Source organism: Thunnus albacares, chromosome 1 (assembly GCF_914725855.1).
Source record: "Thunnus albacares chromosome 1, fThuAlb1.1, whole genome shotgun sequence".
Lineage (NCBI taxonomy): Eukaryota > Metazoa > Chordata > Actinopteri > Scombriformes > Scombridae > Thunnus > Thunnus albacares.
Genome location: NC_058106.1, coordinates 39,551,320 through 39,569,692, shown reverse-complemented (window position 1 = coordinate 39,569,692; position 18,373 = coordinate 39,551,320). Strand labels below are relative to the sequence as shown.

The 18,373-nt window shown below is 38.6% G+C and overlaps 3 protein-coding genes across 8 annotated transcripts in view; 2 read left to right on the top strand and 1 right to left on the bottom strand.

Moving 5' to 3' along the window:
• LOC122986850 (NACHT, LRR and PYD domains-containing protein 12-like) overlaps window positions 1-8,759 on the bottom strand; it is a 30,080-nt gene extending 21,321 nt beyond the window's left edge. The window contains exons 1-3 of the mRNA XM_044358298.1: window positions 8,543-8,759; window positions 8,079-8,189; window positions 786-858 (exon numbers count right to left, since the gene is read on the bottom strand). Of these exons, the coding sequence (XP_044214233.1) occupies window positions 786-858; window positions 8,079-8,189; window positions 8,543-8,631 (273 nt within the window). The 5' untranslated portion in view covers window positions 8,632-8,759. The remainder of the gene's footprint in view (window positions 1-785; window positions 859-8,078; window positions 8,190-8,542) is intronic.
• The window catches only part of LOC122986896 (NLR family CARD domain-containing protein 3-like), a 1,497,050-nt gene that overhangs the window by 597,762 nt on the left and 880,915 nt on the right, over window positions 1-18,373 (top strand). The window lies entirely within an intron of this gene.
• LOC122987238 (WD repeat-containing protein 88-like) overlaps window positions 12,987-18,373 on the top strand; it is a 14,238-nt gene continuing 8,851 nt past the window's right edge. For 2 of the 6 annotated variants that reach the window (XM_044359039.1, XM_044359045.1), the window contains exons 1-9: window positions 12,987-13,222; window positions 14,788-14,898; window positions 15,188-15,276; window positions 16,010-16,073; window positions 16,750-16,888; window positions 16,989-17,118; window positions 17,451-17,635; window positions 17,723-17,805; window positions 17,879-17,947. In XM_044359039.1, the coding sequence (XP_044214974.1) occupies window positions 13,097-13,222; window positions 14,788-14,898; window positions 15,188-15,276; window positions 16,010-16,073; window positions 16,750-16,888; window positions 16,989-17,118; window positions 17,451-17,635; window positions 17,723-17,805; window positions 17,879-17,947 (996 nt within the window). In that variant the 5' untranslated portion in view covers window positions 12,987-13,096. The remainder of the gene's footprint in view (window positions 13,223-14,787; window positions 14,899-15,187; window positions 15,277-16,009; window positions 16,074-16,749; window positions 16,889-16,988; window positions 17,119-17,450; window positions 17,636-17,722; window positions 17,806-17,878; window positions 17,948-18,373) is intronic. The other 4 variants (XR_006404476.1, XR_006404475.1, XM_044359023.1 and 1 more) reach the window with 3 other exon arrangements.

Here is an 18,373-nt window from a genome sequence, read left to right as displayed (position 1 = left end):
ACTTGCGGGTCATTTCATTCAGTTAGGAACCTTCCTAAGCAAAAAAAGACCATTCAACACAGCCTCAATCTCTGCTCTCTGCACTTTCGCTGTTTTTGTTGTAACTGTGAAGTTAAGTTACATAAAAACACATGTAAAGTCAGTGTATTAATGTTGTTATGTTTTAGAGTGTCAATTTTTTCTTTTTCTGCATAAATGTGCTTGTGAGAGGAGAAGAGTGTTGAGGCCTGTGTGTCCCAGTGATGCTGTGTAGCTTGTCATGCTATAGCTATGTAGAGTGTACTGTTGAGACTGGGTTTGCTAGCATGGGGCATTTAGTGACTTTACTCATGATGTTACACAGGCACTGAGAGCATTTATGCAAGAGAAACCATAGGAATGATTTGTTTCTTCACAACTACAGGTATGTGGGTTTATGCATGGCTATTTTTTGTTATTTTTCTGATAGCAAATACAGTATGTTAGATTAATTTATGTATATAATCTGTATTTTATTTCTTCTTTTTGTAATGCTATTGTGCATACTCTTCGTGTCAGGACTTTTTCACTGAGAGCATTTATGCAAGAGAAACCCTGTGAATGTTTTGTTTCTTCACAACTTCAGTTACTAATACCGCTGGTTGGACAATAAATTGCTCAGAGACAGTTCTGGGAAATATGTCTTTGCCTTTTACACAACACAACACAGAATCAGACCCATTACATTAGGACCTGAATTGTACTTTAGTATTTCATCTGTGGTTGATGAAGTTAATAGTAAAAGACGTGTTTGTACATGTACACACCATAAATATGGAGTCCATGTGTGTTTGATACTGCTGTTCATCACTGGGAACCTCTGAGCTCTGCTGCTGAACTCTGGAGAAAACATCACATTTAAGGACATTTAATAGCTCAAATCTGCACACAGCTTACTAATTTACTAATTACTGATTACTGGATGTAAAATTCTTACCTGTGATCAGCAGATTGTCCAATATCAAAGTTTAAAGGATGACCCATAGACCTGTCACTTTTCATGGACAGACAGCTGGGTTCAGGAGAGTCTGCTCTCTGCTGCTGCATCCTGATACAAATAAAACAGTGACAAAAGTATGCAGTTAACACCAAAGAACTGAACAATTAATCACACAGCTTATTAACTTCAGAAGTTGTCAATGGATGACTGTGAGGTATCCCCAGCCTGGAAAGAGAAACTGACTGATTTGATTGTGAAATATGAGAGTGAGTTTTCCTACATTGAGTGACTCAAATCTGCACACAGCTTATTAAAAGGTGCCCTGTCATGATGACAAAACTAACTAAATGCTGTAAATGCTGCTCTGATTACTGGATGTAAAATTCTTACCTGTGATCAACAGATTGTCCAATATTAAAGTTTAAAGGATGACCCATAGACCTGTCACTCTTCATGGACACACAGCTGAGTTCAGGAGAGTCTGCTCTCTGCTGCTGTATCCTGTGAATAAAACATTTACAAAAGCATGTAGTTAAAACCAAAGAATTGAACAATTAATCATCACTTCAAATCCCAGTATTACATAGAAATCTTTCAGAACAGAGTGACTCATGAGTTCAAATTCCTCCAGTGATGAAAAGAGGATGTCAGGTGACTTGGTCATGAGTCAACAGAAGAAGGAAATGAGGATGTTCCACAGGAGCTCTATGGCTCAGTAACAATCTGTGCCAACCTCAATAACTAAAGATGGAACTATAAACATCCCAGTTCACCCTTCAGATGGATGAACACAGCATCAAGCAGCTTTTACTCTGTACAGACTCTGTTAGAGGAGGTACAAGGTGATCCATACATCTTTTTTAAAACTGGCCCTGATGCTTTATGTGTTTTCAGAGATGTTATGGCATCAGGTACCTCTTTTTGTGTCATGTCTTCATCCATCCATTGTTTAGTATCTTCTTTAAATTTTGGCAGAGTAACATTTCCAATAAATTATGAGAATAATCTGTCCATTTCACCATTTGATCTATCCTGATAACAATTTTGGAAACATTTTCTGATTCAAATCGGGTCATTTATCATATTGCACTTTTGATCTGTGAAATAAAAAAAAGAAAAGATCCTTTTTTCTTAATTTTCCCCTTCTTGTTTTGTGTTCTTTGTTTGTTTAGAAGAGAGGAGGGGGGAAGAAGAAAAAAGAGAAAAAAAAGGTATGAAATTAAACTGGTATAAGTTGTGCCTGATGGAGCCGGTACATGAGGGATCAGGTGGATCAATACTGCAATTATATCAACGTACTGTCTGTTAAATTGAACAAGATGAAATAAATGAAGTGAAAAAGAAAACAATAAATCAGAGCACAGAAACAAAGTGAGGAGGTGTGTTACATGTCAGTGTTGTCCTGCAGAGGGCAGCAAACACCTGCCAACACTGAATAAGAAGCTCTGTGAGAGAGGGAGCTGAGTCTTTTTGAGATGAAGATGTTCCTGTCAATCTGAAAAATAATCAGCTGTCCAATCACAGCTTGGAGGCAGTGTCATGGGTGGGGCTTATCAACACAAGCATAAGGTGAAGTCAACATGACAGACAGCCTTTCACAATAAAACTGTTTCCTGTGGGCTGAGGGACAGAACTACTGACTGTATGTTTAGTTCCATTTGTGAGACTGTTTGCAGTTTTAATGAGATGGATTGTGCTGCATGAAAGAACAGACAAGACAACAAACACTGAAATGTAAAACACCTTTTCACTTTGTTTTCTATGTTCTGGTTTGATTTTAATGTGGCCTGAGAAACCTTCATTGTCTCTTTACCAAAGATTTTTCAATTAATTATGGCACAGAAAACACTTACATGAAAAGGAAAACCGTATACATAACGTGCACTGTATCTCATTTTCTATCTTTCTTTTTTTGATTTGTCTTTAATGAGCCATTTTGGATTTTTTCTCTTCTTCCATGAATGAAAAACATTCTTGTGTGTAACAATCCTTTTCGTCAATTATAAATCTGTTCATTCAGTTTATCAATCCTGAGATCAATATTCTGACCTTCTGACCAGGATCCACCTTTGAAGCTCCAGACAGACACATCCAAGTTAGCTGCTGCTCTAATTATTGGATGTGATGTTTTCAAAGTTACACACACGTTGATATAGTGACCATGTTGGTGTCTTATAACACTGAACTCATTGACATGTGACTGTTGCACAGGTGGACACTGTGATGTCACTGTTGAAACACATTATTTCCTCTTCTCAGGAGAGTCAGATCATAACAAACTTCACTTTAAATTCTTACCTTCCATCATCAGGTTGTCCAACTTTAAAGTTAACAGGATGACCCATAGAGCGGTCACTCTTCATGGACACACAGCTGGGTTCAGGAGAGTCTGCTCTCTGCTGCTGCATCCTGATACAAACAAACAATTAGTAAATTAGAGTTTAAAAGAGATGATTTTACTTTGAAATCAGTAAGAAGACAGTGGATGGGAAACATTCTCCTGTTCATCAAAATGTCATCTGATGAAAGATTATTTCAGTTGATTAGATAACTAATCAAGTTGTTGTGGTCTTTGTTAACTCAAAAAGTTAGTAGTTCATTGTGAGTTAGTAGGACAGGAGCACTGAGTGGTGCTAAGGCCCCGTTGTAATGCACGAAATCATTCTTTGTTCAAATTAATCACATTTTTGAATTGCTAAAGGTGCTCAAAAACTCAAAAACTTTGCACATGCCTTAGAAGTGGTGAAAAATTAAATGTTTTATGGGTCTTGAGCTTGGGTTTGGCAGAGTTGTTCGTTATTGCCCCCTACAAAATTTCAAGACCCTGCTTTTAAATTTGACGTAGATGAGCGAAATCTCGTAGGCACATGTATCATGTCCAGACTTACAAAAAGCCTCTTGGAGCCATACCCTTCAATAGGTTCAATAGAAAGTCAGCCATTTTGAATTTACCATGCAATTCTTTCTCAGTTCTTGCCATTTACAGACGTTGTACATTAACAAACTCCTCCTACAGAATTAACCAGAGTAACTTCAGATTTGGTCGGTGACATGTTAAGACCTTGTTGGTGCAAAGTTGTTAAGCTTGCAAGTTTTCATTGAACACCGTTGCTGTGGCGATGCAGCGAATTTCAATATTTCACCATGAAACAGGAAGTTGTTGTAACTCAAATGTACATCATCCAATCTTCCCCAAATTTCTCATGCTTAATAAGAGTCCCGACCTGAACACATATACATGTCAATAGTGAGTCATAGTCATAGTGCCACCTACTGGCAACAGGAAGTTACGGGTGCTGCACTTTTCTTTTATGATCTCTGCCTAGCATGTTGACCAGATCCATCTCATTTTTTTAAAGAAAAATTATGACATGAAAAAAGAAACAATTGTAACTTGACTCCACATCATCAGATCTTCCCCAAATTTCACGTTTGATAAGACTCCTGGGGTCCGTTTCACAAAGCAGGTTCAACAAACTCTGAGTCTAATCCTGAACTCTGAGTTGATCTACTCTGAGATAGGAAACTCCGAGTTTCCGGTTCCAGAACAGCTGATTTGAGTCAGTTTATTCAACTCGGAGTAGTTTCACCTGGAGTTAAGCGCGTGCACCACAACTATAAAAAGCCAGCATCAATTGAGCCCCGATTCAACGAGTCACCATGGCAACGGGGAAGCGGAGGGCTGCGTTTTTCGCCCCACTAGAACTAGAAATCTTAATGCGATAATACGGCGAGTTTGAACATGTTTTCAAAAAGAAGTGCAACACCGCTGCAGCTGCAAAAGAGAGGGAGACGGCGTGGGAGAACATCGCTGCTCGGGTCAATGCGTAAGTTTAAATGTGGTCCTTTGCAATCACAATAATATTACAGAGGAAAACTGCTTGATTGGTCGCCTATTAATTTATTTCATTTAGGTCCAATCCCGCGAGGGAGAAGCGCACTTGGAAGCAGTTTAGGATGAAATATAAAAACATTGTTCAAACAGGTGAGACCTCGGCATAATCTCATGGGGGTACCTCATTTTGATCATGTTTTACATTGTAAAGTAAATATTAAGTGGCTGTTTGACTGTGCAGTTGTTTTATCCCCAACATAATGCTGGTTTCACACACATAAATGTCTTCTCATCTACATCATGTTCTGTTAAATAATTAATCCTATTTAAACTAACACAGACTTCTACTCAGCCAACAGAAAGAAGGCAGATGTCCGTAAAACGGGTGGTGGTCCAGCACCGCCACCTCTAACGGAGGCAGAGGAGCTGGCCCTAAGCCAGAACATAGGAAGGCCAGTGGCTGGCCCCGACACTGTACAAAAAAACTTCCGTTTGCAAAGAAACACAGCGCAACACACAATATCTGCTGGGATGTGAGAGCATGATTACGATTGGTAATGTTGCAAATGTAAGGACGGATTAGGTTGTGTATGTAGATGATGGACTGTGACGTGAAACGGTCTCAAAAAGATAATTGTCTGGAAATGCTAGAACATCTATGGGCGGTCTGATAACCATCTCTCAACGAATATTTAATTCTCTGCGCAGTAATGCTGCACCTTCATCCACGGGATCGTTATCAAAAGGACATGCCATGTTAGTGAAAAAGTCGCCACCTACTGTGCCTAATGGACTTCTAATATACTGACTCTGATTTTTTTAATGATTTTTTTAAATGATAGACGGCAGAACTAGGCTACGCCAAAACTCGCCTGCTGACTGAATGAATGAGGAAATCAAATGGAGTGTGTGGCTCTGAAAGAGGGCGGAGACTGAGAGAAACTCGAGGTTCATTGAGAAAAACCTGGGTTCATAGAGTCTGTTACTACGGTAACTGACCGAGAGTTTAAATTACCCCTCTCTGTGAAACAGGCTAGAGTTATCCCTCTTTCTCTGGTTTGAGTTACCTCCCTTTTTGAAACGGAAAACTCAGAGTTTCCCTCATTTCAGGGTTAACAAACTCTGAGTTTTCACTAAACCCGCTTTGTGAAACGGACCCCAGGTCTGAGGACATGTATAGGCCAATACTGAATAATAGTCGTATTGCCACCTACTGGCAACAGGAAATTATAGGCCCCATACTTTTAATAACAACTCTTAGCAGGTTAACTAGATCCACCTAAAATTTGGTCAGCTCAGTTTTAAGACCTTGATGATGCCATTTACAGGCATTGTACTTTAACTCCTCCTAGAGATTTAACCCAAGCGACAACAAATTTGGTCTGTGTCATCTTAAGACCTTTGTGATGAAAAGTTTTGAGAAAATCTTTAGTTTTCATGAAACACTTGTGATGTGGCGTGCCAGTCAATTTTCATGTTTCGTCATGAAACAGGAAGTTATTGTAACTCCACTGAACTTTGTCCAATCTCCCCCAAATTTCTCATGCTTGATTGGAGTCCAGGCCTGAACACATCTACATGTTAATACTAAATCATAGTCATAGCACCACCTACTGACAACAGGAGGTCAGCCTTATTGACAAACATCATCTGATTTAGTGGACACATGAAGTGATATTTAACTCTATCATGCAATGTCAATATTCATGAAAATGCATATGCCTGTCAGGTGACCTCCACTAAATGTATTGCTGCATTAGTGACCCACTTGTGTAGCACTGCATACTTGCAACAGGAAGCAACCCTTTTGTTACAAACGTCCTTTGATTTACATGAAATTTAAAGTGTGTGGTCTAGATGTGATATGCAAATTCATATTTGTGTTATGTGGCTCTCTTAACTCTGACCTGTCAGAGTCAGACCAACCCATTCTTGATCTCTTTCTCCACTTCAACAGCAGCTCACATGTCCCATTAAAATACTCCAAACTTTTTGGATTTTGTTTGTTTGTTTTTTCTTATAGGCTACATCATGAATATGAGCCAATTTTAATTGAAGAAATGGATAGAAATACATTTCACATATTAATATATTTAATTGTATTCAATAGGCTATAATATAGCCTAATAGGCTAATATAATATGCAATTGTTGAAACCAAGAAGGCTCTTTGTAAATATAGGCTATGCAAGTTATATTGGGGGTTGGGTGGCGCGGGATGCCATAACAAAATAAATCCTTTGAAGGGGTGCCGTGGTCTAAAAAGTTTGGGAATCACTGCTCTAGATATAATTCATGTATTCATGTATGTGAATTATTAGCAGTGAAAGACTATTGTTCACCCAATATCAAACATTCCTGTCAAAGAAACAGTGACATACTGTAACCAGTGGCTTCTAAGGGATCTGTCTTTGAAAGGTAGAACTTTAATAACCAAAGCAGAAGGTATTTCTAGGCTTACCTATGCTGCTCTCTCATTATATACTGATAATAAAACAATCAAAGACATAGACCAGCTACTACTCAAATTTTTATGGAAAAATAAATTACATTACATAAAAAAATCAGTCATCAGGAATTATATGAAAATTTTATGGATTTCAATACCTTGAACAACATCTTGACTAATTGGATAAGTCAATTCTTAAAAAAATCCAAATTCAATGTGGAATTGTAGCTCTAATCATATATTCTCTAAAATTGGTGGATTAAAATTTCTATTAGTGTGCAATTATAACATTAACATTATAAAAAAGATCCCTATTCGACTTTCTAACTTCCACAAACAAGCGCTGCTTGCGTGGTCTGTGATGTACAAGCACAATGTTTCACTGCACCACTATTCAATAATAACATTGTTTGGGTGAGTGAGTTATTCAGTGGTAATGGTGTGTCCTTTAGTTATCAGGAATTTCTTCAACATTATCCAACACTGATAATGTAATAATATTATTTGTTATTTTTTATGTTTATTTATTTATTTATTATTATTTGTTTGTTTGTCCTCAGAGTTGCCCATCTGTATGCTTACCTATATATTTGTTTAAATCATTCAATCAAGTTATTGATTATTTGTTTAATCGTATTGTTAAAAAAATTGGATGTGATGTTTTCAAAGTTACACACACATATTGATATAGTGACCATGTTGGTGTCTTATAACACTGAACTCTTTGACATGTGACTGTTGCACAGGTGGACACTGTGATGTCACTGTTGAAACAATATATTGATTCCTCTTCTCAGGAGAGTCAGATCATAACAAACTTCACTTTTAAATTCTTACCTTCCATCAGCAGGTTGTCCAACTTTAAAGTTAACAGGATGACCCATAGAGCGGTCACTCTTCATGGACACACAGCTGGGTTCAGGAGAGTCTGTTCTCTGCTGCTGCATCCTGATACAAACAAACAATTAACAAATCAAAGAGTTTAAAAACTATTAATTTTGACCAGACTGTCAGCAGCTGAAGTTTTAGAAGTAGAATGAAAATCAGTAAGAAGACAGTGGATGAGAAATGTTCTCCTGTTCATCAACATGTCATCTGATGAAACATGCTGTCTCATCTTATTGATTAGTTGACTAATCAGTCTTTGGGGTCTTTATTAACTCAGACAGTTAGTAGTTCATTGAGTTATTCTGAGTAATTATTCAGTAGTTGAGTGTCAAATGTGACAGTGAGTGTGAATAATGATGGTGGAGTGATGTGAGTGGAGAACAGCGATGGACAGTTAGAGATCCTCATCTCACCTCTGAGCTTTGGTCTGGCTGTCATGTTCCCCACACAGAGAGCTTTTAGAGGGAGGGACTCCCTCCTCTCTGTCCTCACACTGATCCATAGCAGAGAAACAGCTGCTGGGAGAGCTGCACTCAGTCACTACAACAAGGTTTCATCACAGGACACATTAGTTCTCATTCGTCTCTCTAACATGTCACAAAAACTGTAGAAAACAGGGAAGCAGCAGCTCTTCCCATCAGACACACTGACCAGGTCCATCTGAGGACTCTGCAGCCTCTGGGACAGTTCACAACATGGACTACAAACCAGCTTCAGTCAAACCAAGTCTGTCTCAGTGTTGGAAGATGGTTGTGTTTTGGATTAAAAAGCACCACAGCCAAGTTGATCCAAGCTGTCCAACCAGTTCTGACACTTCCTGTATTTTTCACTGATGGCGTGAACTCGAGATTACAAAGTGCAGTTGGTTCAACCTGAGAATCACTAACAATAATAAAAGGAAATCTTTCTCAAACTGCTCTCCTTTAACTCATAAAGAAACAAATCATCAAGAATCAAAATCTCCTGTAAAACCTGAAGGATTAAATAAATATTGTGAAACATCATCATCCAGAAACATTTCTACTGTCCAGTCAAACAGTGATTCAACACAATGTGATCAAAGTGATCATGTTCATCACACATTTACAGATTTCTCTGGTAGAATTCTTACCTGCTGAAATCACTTCAGGTCAACTTATAGACACTTTCCATGTTCATGTGTCGAGGAAACATCAGGAGAGAAGCTGCTCATTCTCCCTTGTCAGTCCTGTGTGCATTTGATCTGAGGACGCCGTCACACCCTCATAACTCCAGAGTCCACCTATAAAATAAACATCAGAGTGATGTCAAAACCAGTCTAACCTGTGGCAGAAACCCAGTCATTGTCAGGGAAATCACACATCACATGATGTAGTTCTACTATCTGTCCACTAGATGAAGCCAACTGAACATCTAATGAGCTAAAGATCAGGGGTCCGTTTCACAAAGCAGGTTTAGTGAAAACTCAGAGTCTGTTAACCCTGAAATGAGGGAAACTCTGAGTTTTCCGTTTCAAAAAAGGGAGGTAACTCAGACCAGAGAAAGAGGGATAACTCTAGCCTGTTTCAGAGAGAGGGGTAACTTAAGCTCTCGGTCAGTTACCGTAGTAACAGACTCTATGAACCTAACCTGGTCGGGACCACGTTTTTCTCGATGAACCTCGAGTTTCTCTCAGTCTCCGCCCTCTTTCAGAGCCACACACGTCATTTGATTTCCTCATTCATTCAGTCAGCAGGCGAGTTTTGGCGTAGCCTAGTTCATCCGTCTATCATTTAAAAAAAATCATTAAAAAAATCAGAGTCAGTATATTATAAGTCCATTAGGCACAGTAGGCATGCTTTCATTCACAATTCTGTCGTCACCATACCTGAACAATCACCTTTCTTTTTGTATAACTTTATTTTTCAACATGTGAGGCACCATAGTGACAAATAACCAAGTTAGATAACAATAAAAGAAAAAAAGATAAAAGAGGGACAAACAACAGCAACAAAAAAGAAAGGTGGAAATAATAATATCAAAAATAATAAAAGATAAGATAAAGTACAAAACACACACACATATACATGTTCATACTCATATAACTATTTTTATAGTATCAGCAATCAGTGAAAGTTCTACATAGCGCTAGCATAGCACAGGTGGAACAATGGGTGGTACAGTAGTAATATTAATGTCAGTGTACATTATTATCTCTTTAACTGTAAAAAGTGTCAGAAAAATACAAAAGTCCAGTAATAAACCCAAACTTTTAAAAACTTTTTTAAGGTATTTTTTAGGTTCATGGTGTTGATGTTCTGGACTGAATTTTATTGTGTAGGTTTTTCTAATATTATGTATTATTTTATGGATGTAATATTTTCTATATTTTCATGTAAAATAGGTAGAAAAAACAATTTAGTCAGACAAAAAATAATTATTAAAACACTACAAAGCAAAGCCTCAACATTAACCACATACTGTAATTAAACCAACCTTTGAATTTGTCCTAATAAAACACCAGTTATTGCAGCAGTGTTTAATTGCATCACACAGGTGTTTCTATTTTTCTGGTCACTTCGTGTGTCTCACCAACAGGTTGAATTTCAGCTTTGGCAAAACAAACTTTTTCTTATTTCTTCTGGTATTTTGTTCATTCCACCGGTGCAGTAAACAAATCAACATAACACATCACTATAACCACCATCTCTACTGGTATCAGATCATTTTAACACCTGCTGACACAAACATGATGAAAACTGTTGGTTACGTTACCTTTAGATGCTGAAAATAATCTGAATGAAGCTGATGAGTGAAGATGAAATATATCAGCAGCTTCAACCAGGAAACCAACCAGAAGAAGAACAAACATGTAACTGACTGCAGGAGGTTTTTAAGGTCTCAGCTCTGTGTTTTCATCTTTAACCTGACGTGATCTTTAAGGAAATCTGATGACAGAACAGCAGCTCTGAACTTTAGAACAAAGAATCTGAACTGAAGTCAAACATTAACAGACAGTATTAATCTTTATCAGTAAGATCACAAAATCTGATGGTAGTTTTGTTATCTGTACCTTTTATATTCCAACAACAACACAAAAAGTGGCAAGATGGCATTAACATATACAGTCTGTTTCATCTGATTATGTGTAAAATGAGACAAATGAATGTTTCTGTCTTCATTATTAGTGTTCATTATTATAACAGATGTTGTGTATGAGGACAGTATGTTTATCTAAGGTGTTTATGAATGTTCAGGGTGGAGCTTTTAATTCTTATATTATGCCTGATAGTTTAATGACTAATAATGCATCATATTTTCTTTGTTATATTTTGTGAGTAACATCTGAATCTGCAGCGTAACAGTAACATTTATCTGTCAGGTAAATGTACTTTACAATGTTTTCCTCTGAAGTAAAAGTAGAAGTATACAGTTGCATAGTTTTTAAGTACTTTGGGGCCTTTTGTAAGTTATTTCAGGGTACAATGAGTCAGAATAGTATCTATATAACTATAACTGTATAATTCAATATTTTTTACATCCAAACATCATAATAGCTAATAGCTGTTTGAGACCCTTTTAGATGGCGTCCTCAGACAGTTGTCTATCTTGCCTAATGGGAAAGTCACCACTGAGAATAATAAACAGAAAACTACTTATAGCAGGTGAAAAATGCACAGCACCACCTGGTTCCTTCTCTGAAGCAGCCACACTCCAGCCTGATTCCTCTCAGCTGCCATTGAGGGTATTCATTAGTCTGCCTAAATAATAATTCTCACTAAATAATAATTTAACCTTTATTTTAGCACTTTTCAAAACAAGTTACAAAGTGCTTTACATACAATTAAAAAAGACAATAAGCAAACAGTTAATAAATATTGTGATAAAATACAACAAAAAATAATAAAACAAGCAATAAAATCAATAAAAAGTTGAAGGACCGACCAGAGGCTCTCAGGTTACATTCAGGCTTGTACGAGGTCAGTTATATATTCTGGAGCTAACTGCCTATACAAGCCTTGAAAGTGATCATTAACATTTTAAAATCCACTCTAAGACGGACTGGGAGCCGATGGAGAGAAGTTAAAACTGATGTGATGTGTTTCCTCCTGTTGGAGCTGGTGGAGTCTGGCTGCGACATTTTGAATCAGCTGAAGTTTATTGAGGTTTTGTTGTGTGAGGCACGAGGAGAGAGTATTGTTACCTAACCAGGATGAAATAAATGCACGAATTACTGTTTCTAAAAACTACCAGATTTTTGACATTTTTCTGAGTTGGATGAAATATTATTGGATAACAGAATAAATATGCTGCTGGAAGTTGAGATGGTTATCAAAGATAATACCGAGGTTTCTACAGGAGATATTCCATCTATATAATCTATATAATATTAATTTAAATATGTGAATCTGGTATCACACTTTGTACATTAGAAAATAAATTAAGAACTTAAATGAGCACAGATCAATCAGCTCTGAACTGTCCGTTCCCAAAACCTTTCTAACAAACTACAACAACGAGAAGAAGATTGTTTACTGCAAAGAGGTGTTAGAATATGTTTCAGTATTTTCAGTCTAAATGTGGTATAAATATAAATCTAAAGCAGGAACAGGAACTGATTGTCGGTTTCTTCTCATCAGTAGCATTCGTTATTATTATTAATTTTTCTTTTACACCGACTAAATAACTAATAATAAATATGTTTAAAGGCCTGACGAGGTCCTCTTGTTCAGAAAACTAAACTTTTTTTAGAAATTGAAAAAATATTTATTGTATATTGGAGCAGTATAAGCACAATGGAAGCTGTATCCCCTAACACCATGGAACAATGTGTATATTTACTGTATATTATGTGTGTTTGTGAAAGAAACGGTGACGTCCCACCGATCCTGAAGGCACCATCTCGCCCTGTCAGCCTGTTGCTATGGTAGCTGCTGCGGCGGAGAGCTAATGTCTCTTTGCTAGCTAACACCAAAAAAAAAAAAAACTTTTAACCGAAAGTTTTGTAAATGGCGTCAAAAAACATCGACCCTTTATCAGTGGATGAACCGACAGGAGGTGAAGAGGAGGAAGAAGAGGAGGAGGGGGAGGAGGAGGAGGAGGAGAGAGGAGCAGAGTGGAGCCAAGAGACTCAGGTAAAAAGTACAGGTGACGGTTGTCAGTTAGCAGTTAGCTCCGCAGCTAGCAAGGCAGCGGTGTGTTTACTGACATAAAAAAACGTTAAAGAGCCGTAATTCTGCCCTGAAAAATGTTGGTTAAATACTGAAAAAAACAAATTTAACAGACTTTAACGTCAGACTGTCTAATCAGTGACAAAGTGAGGAGTGTTTGGTGCACCTACTGAGGATTTTTTGCTTGTGTAAGAGCAATTTTTCCATTTAAAGTAAAATTGCTAACATTATATGTTCAAATACAACAGTGTCTTATAGTAACAGATAGTGTCTGAAAATCGTTAAATTAACCTCAGAGAATATAATGTGGATAAATATTTCTAACTATCGTTGCTAATCTATATTCTTATGAGTTAAACTAGGTGGTAAACATTGTAAAGTCTTTGTAATCTTATATTACAGGAATATTATAGGTAATTTAGGCTTCCAAGTGTATAAAGTTTAATCGGATTACAAGTAAAACAAATTCAGTAAAAATCAAAGTTTAAGATTTGAATTATTATCTGGAAACAAAATAGCTTCATGTGTAGAGAGTAAAGGTGCTCATTATTCCACCATAAATCAATATATATCATACATTTTATATATATTCTAGCCTGTTATTGTATATTTGAGGATAATATCGATATTTGAGAGTTAAGACGATCTGCTAACAATATATTAATTCATTTTTAAATTTACACGTGACATAAACAGTTTGAAAATGATCCCTTAAATGTGTTTTTCAAAGAATAATGACCAAAATATGTAGTGAGCAGGACATTTCACAGTGTAAGAAGAGCTTAAAAACAGTATAAAAAGCTCTGTGATGTAACTTATGTATGTGAGGAAGACGCTGTTTCTAAATGAACTGAAACATAACTGTGACATAACTGCTACTGATCAGCTCACATAAACACTGACACTGATAAATTATATGAATGAAGTATAATATTCCCCTCAAAAGTACAAAAACCTCAGATATAGTCAGTTTTCACCACTAGACAGGATTATTAGATCATTTCTAATATGAATATGTATAATTATAATAATAATATTGAATTAATAGGACTGAAGCTGTAACTGAATAAGGTTTTATATTTTGCCTGATAACGGACTGAAACAATAAATCAGCTGAAACTTTAATATATTAAAATTAAATTATGTGATGTGTTAGCATGTGATGTGTTAGCATGTGATGTGTTATTATGTGATGTGTTAGCATGTGATGTGTTATTATGTGATGTGTTAGCATGTGATGTGTTAGCATGTGATGTGTTAGCATGTGATGTGTTATTATGTGATGTGTTAGCATGTGATGTGTTATTATGTGATGTGTTAGCATGTGATGTGTTAGCATGTGATGTGTTAGCATGTGATGTGTTATTATGTGATGTGTTAGCATGTGATGTGTTAGCATGTGATGTGTTATTATGTGATGTGTTATTATGTGATGTGTTAGCATGTGATGTGTTATTATGTGATGTGTTAGCATGTGATGTGTTAGCATGTGATGTGTTAGCATGTGTAGTTTTTCACGTGTTTAACAGGTTCCAGTGAAGCTGCTGCGAGCTCACAGAGAGGCCGTCACCGCCGCTCGTCTCTGCTTCAACGACAGCTTCCTCCTCAGCTGCTCCTCAGACGCCACCGCCATCCTCTGGGTAAACACTCCTCCTGCTCTACTAACACTACCTTTATTTATTTAGAGGAGCTTTACTATGTTCAAGGGAACGTCAGCGGTGGTCTGGGGATCAAACCGGCAACCTTCAGGTCACAAGCCTGAGATTTGTTCCTCGATGCTTCTTCCACCTCGTTCCAACCACATAAGGTTACGACTCACTTCATGAGTGTTTGAAGAGTGAAGGCTCAGAGTGTTTGACTCTTGTTCACCAGCTGGCTGTGATGCTGACAGTAACCTGCTGTATGCATGTTGACCTTTGACCTGTGCAGGAAGTGGAGAGCTGCCGGCCGCGGAGGCTGTTTAGTGGAGTTCATGGAAAACCAGTCAGTGAGTGTGCTCTGATCCCAAACAGCAACAGGTGAGTCTCAACTCACTACTGCTCACATCCGGGAAGTTCTCTTTCACTTTCTGTTTGATTATTTATCAGTTGAGATAATTAATGAAAAGTAGAAGAAACAGTCGGTGTGACAACGTCTGAGTCTGAGATTAGAAAAAGTCTTTCAGATATGATGAACAGCTGAGCAGCTTGAGATGTTACAGCCTTCATCACAGCTTTCCTTTAATATTACGTATGTTTTTATCAGTTTATATATGATGTCTAAAAACAAACCACGAGGAAAAGAGACATGAATATGATTAAAAAGAAGAAACACAAAGAACATACGGGTCACACACTGAGTTATAAAAGAAGTGAAATACGTTTGAATTGAATAGAAATACAAAAAGATAAATAAAAATAGAATTATAGAAATAGCAGAACATCTTCACACTATTCCACTGATCTACAGCTGACTGTGATGCACCAACAAAGGCAGAGAAGAAGAAGCCTGCAAGCTAGTAAACATGGATGTAAACAATGCAGGATTTGATACTGAATGTAAACATAAACTTTGTTTGTTTACAGACTCTACAGGAGAACTTTAAGTGAGTTCATGTTCCAGCTTCAGGTTTCTGCAGCAGCCTGTTGCACGTGGAGCACGCTGCTCTTTTTTGTTGTTTGTGTTGCACTACTGGGTCAAATCAAACTGAGGAAAGCTGGTGTGTGTGTGTGTGTGTGTGTGTGTGTGTGTGTGTGTGTGTGTGTGTGTCAGGATGGTGACGGTCTCCTGGGATAAGAAGATGGTGTGTTGGGACGTGGAGACCGGACAGACTCTGGTAATTCCTCTCAGCTCTTCTTCTTCTTCTTCTCTGACCGCTCGAGTCATCGAGTGACAATCAGGGATTCAAACCAGCAACTTTCTGGTCACCAGCTCTGCTTCTTTTCTCTTAAAGAAGCTCCCATCTGGAGTTTTCTTGTAAACAAACAAACATCCTGTTTACATTTCGTGTTTCTCACTAAACTAATCATTTGTATCTTTGAGGTCTATCGAACATGATGAAGGCTTTTCCTTCCTCATGAAACATTCTCAGAGTTGAGAGCTTGCAGTCTTCTTCTTCTTCACTTCTTTTCTGGAACATCGTTGTGTTTCATGGTGCGTTACAGCCGCCTGTAGATCAGTGGAGTAATGTGAAACCATTGGCGGGAATGTTAATCATACGTGTGCACGAGAGCCAACAGAATAATAATAATAATATCTCACTCATAATAACATCGATTCATCGCACTACTAGCACACATAAACTCCACAGGCTGCTTTAATTTTTTCTATGAGAAATGGGAAAGAAATGTTAACTTATGTAACGTCCTCGGTGACATAATCTGCTAGAATTAGTTTGTGTGAAAGAAAAGTTCATCAGGTTTCATTCTGACACTCAAACTATCTGAAAACATCAGCTCGGACTGTTTGACTGTAGATAAACAGAGATACTGATGAAGATGCTTGTTGTGCAGTGGTCGTCAAGGCAGGCCGGCCTGTTGACCTCCTGCAGCGTCTCAGCTGACGGCCGGCTGGTCGTTTGTGCTGCAGATCCACAGAACGGCGTGAACGTCAGCGACGCGGCCAGCGGACAGACGCTGCACCACGTCAGCGGTACGAGCGAGCGTCAGGATGATCGTACCTCCGTAGGTCAGTCAGTCAGTCAGTCAGTCAGTCAGTCAGTCAGTGAAGGTGCGTTTGTTTTCTCTCTCAGATCACCACCGCTCCACCGTCACACGGTGCCGGTTCGACCCTCAGAGCCAGCGTGTCGCCACGGTGTCTGCAGACCGCGGCATCAAACTGTGGGACCTGCTCGCCCTCAAAACCACCGTGTCCATCGACAGGTGACGACACACTTTCACTCATTTATTTATGACTCTACCAGCTGTTTCTGCTTTGGTTTGAGTTTGTGTCTGCTGCTCTCATTGCTTTTTGCTCCACATGATGATGATGATGATGATGATGATGATGATGATGATGATGATGATGATGATGATGATGATGATGGTGTACACCTGCCTCTTTGACTTTATATAATATAAGAACAGTTGAAATAATAACAATAAACTTTATTTATATGGCATTTGCTTTATGTCGGGTGGCTGCTGTAGCATTTTAATTTTCCTTTGGGATAAATAAAGTATCTGTCTGTTGTCGTCTCCTGTCTCGCTCTCAGTAACCACGGCAACGTCGTCTCCGACTGCTGCTTCACCAGCAACGGGCACTTCCTGTGCACGGCCTCATGGGATAAAACGTTGAAGCTGTGGGACCTGCAGACGGGGGGGTTCCGATCTCACGGCGGGACGACGCTGCAGAGAGGCCATGAAGGCAGCGTGAGCTCCTGCTGCTTCTCTGCTGACGGTGAGACCTCTGAGCAAGGCAGCGACTCCACCGGGGGGACAAAACGTGAGCTTCTTCTTCATGTCCTTCTTCCTGTCGTCTCCTCAGCAAACCTGCTGGTGTCCGGCTCCTATGACAAGACTGTTGCACTCTGGGATACGTCCTCCCTCTGCCAGACTCTCATCCTGAAGGTGATTCGACTGATTGGACTGTTTTAAGTCTTCTTTGAAAGCTCTGCTCATGTTGTTTCCTCTTTCGTCGCAGGGCCACAGTGATTGGGTGACAGATGTGTCGATCAGCGCTGACAGGACGTTGGTGTCCTCATCCTCTAAGGTAGCGGTCGTCTCTCTCCGCAACGTTTTTCCATCATCAGTTCCATCGCTGCCACGTTAAACTGAACTGATGTGAACCTTCTGAACCAACCAGCAGTCCCAGTGTTCAGTGTTATTCATGTAGTGGAGTGGAGTAGTGAACAACCAGTGTGATTGGCTCTCGCTCTGTAGTGTAGCTGAACGCCTGCTGAGTCTCTGTAGCTCAGACTCACAGTGAACAGCAGCCGTCTCCGCTTCACAGTCCAAATGTATGAACAGTCTTCAACACTTTTAGTCATGTTAGCAGCTTTGATAGGTAACGTCTCATCAGAACTTCTCAAACTTGTACATTTGGGAACCGGCATGACTTTCAGGGTCCTTCAGTGAGTCTAGCAGCTCTAAAACTGGACCTGTTTGTCTCTAGGACTGTTGGCTCGTTCTATGGGTA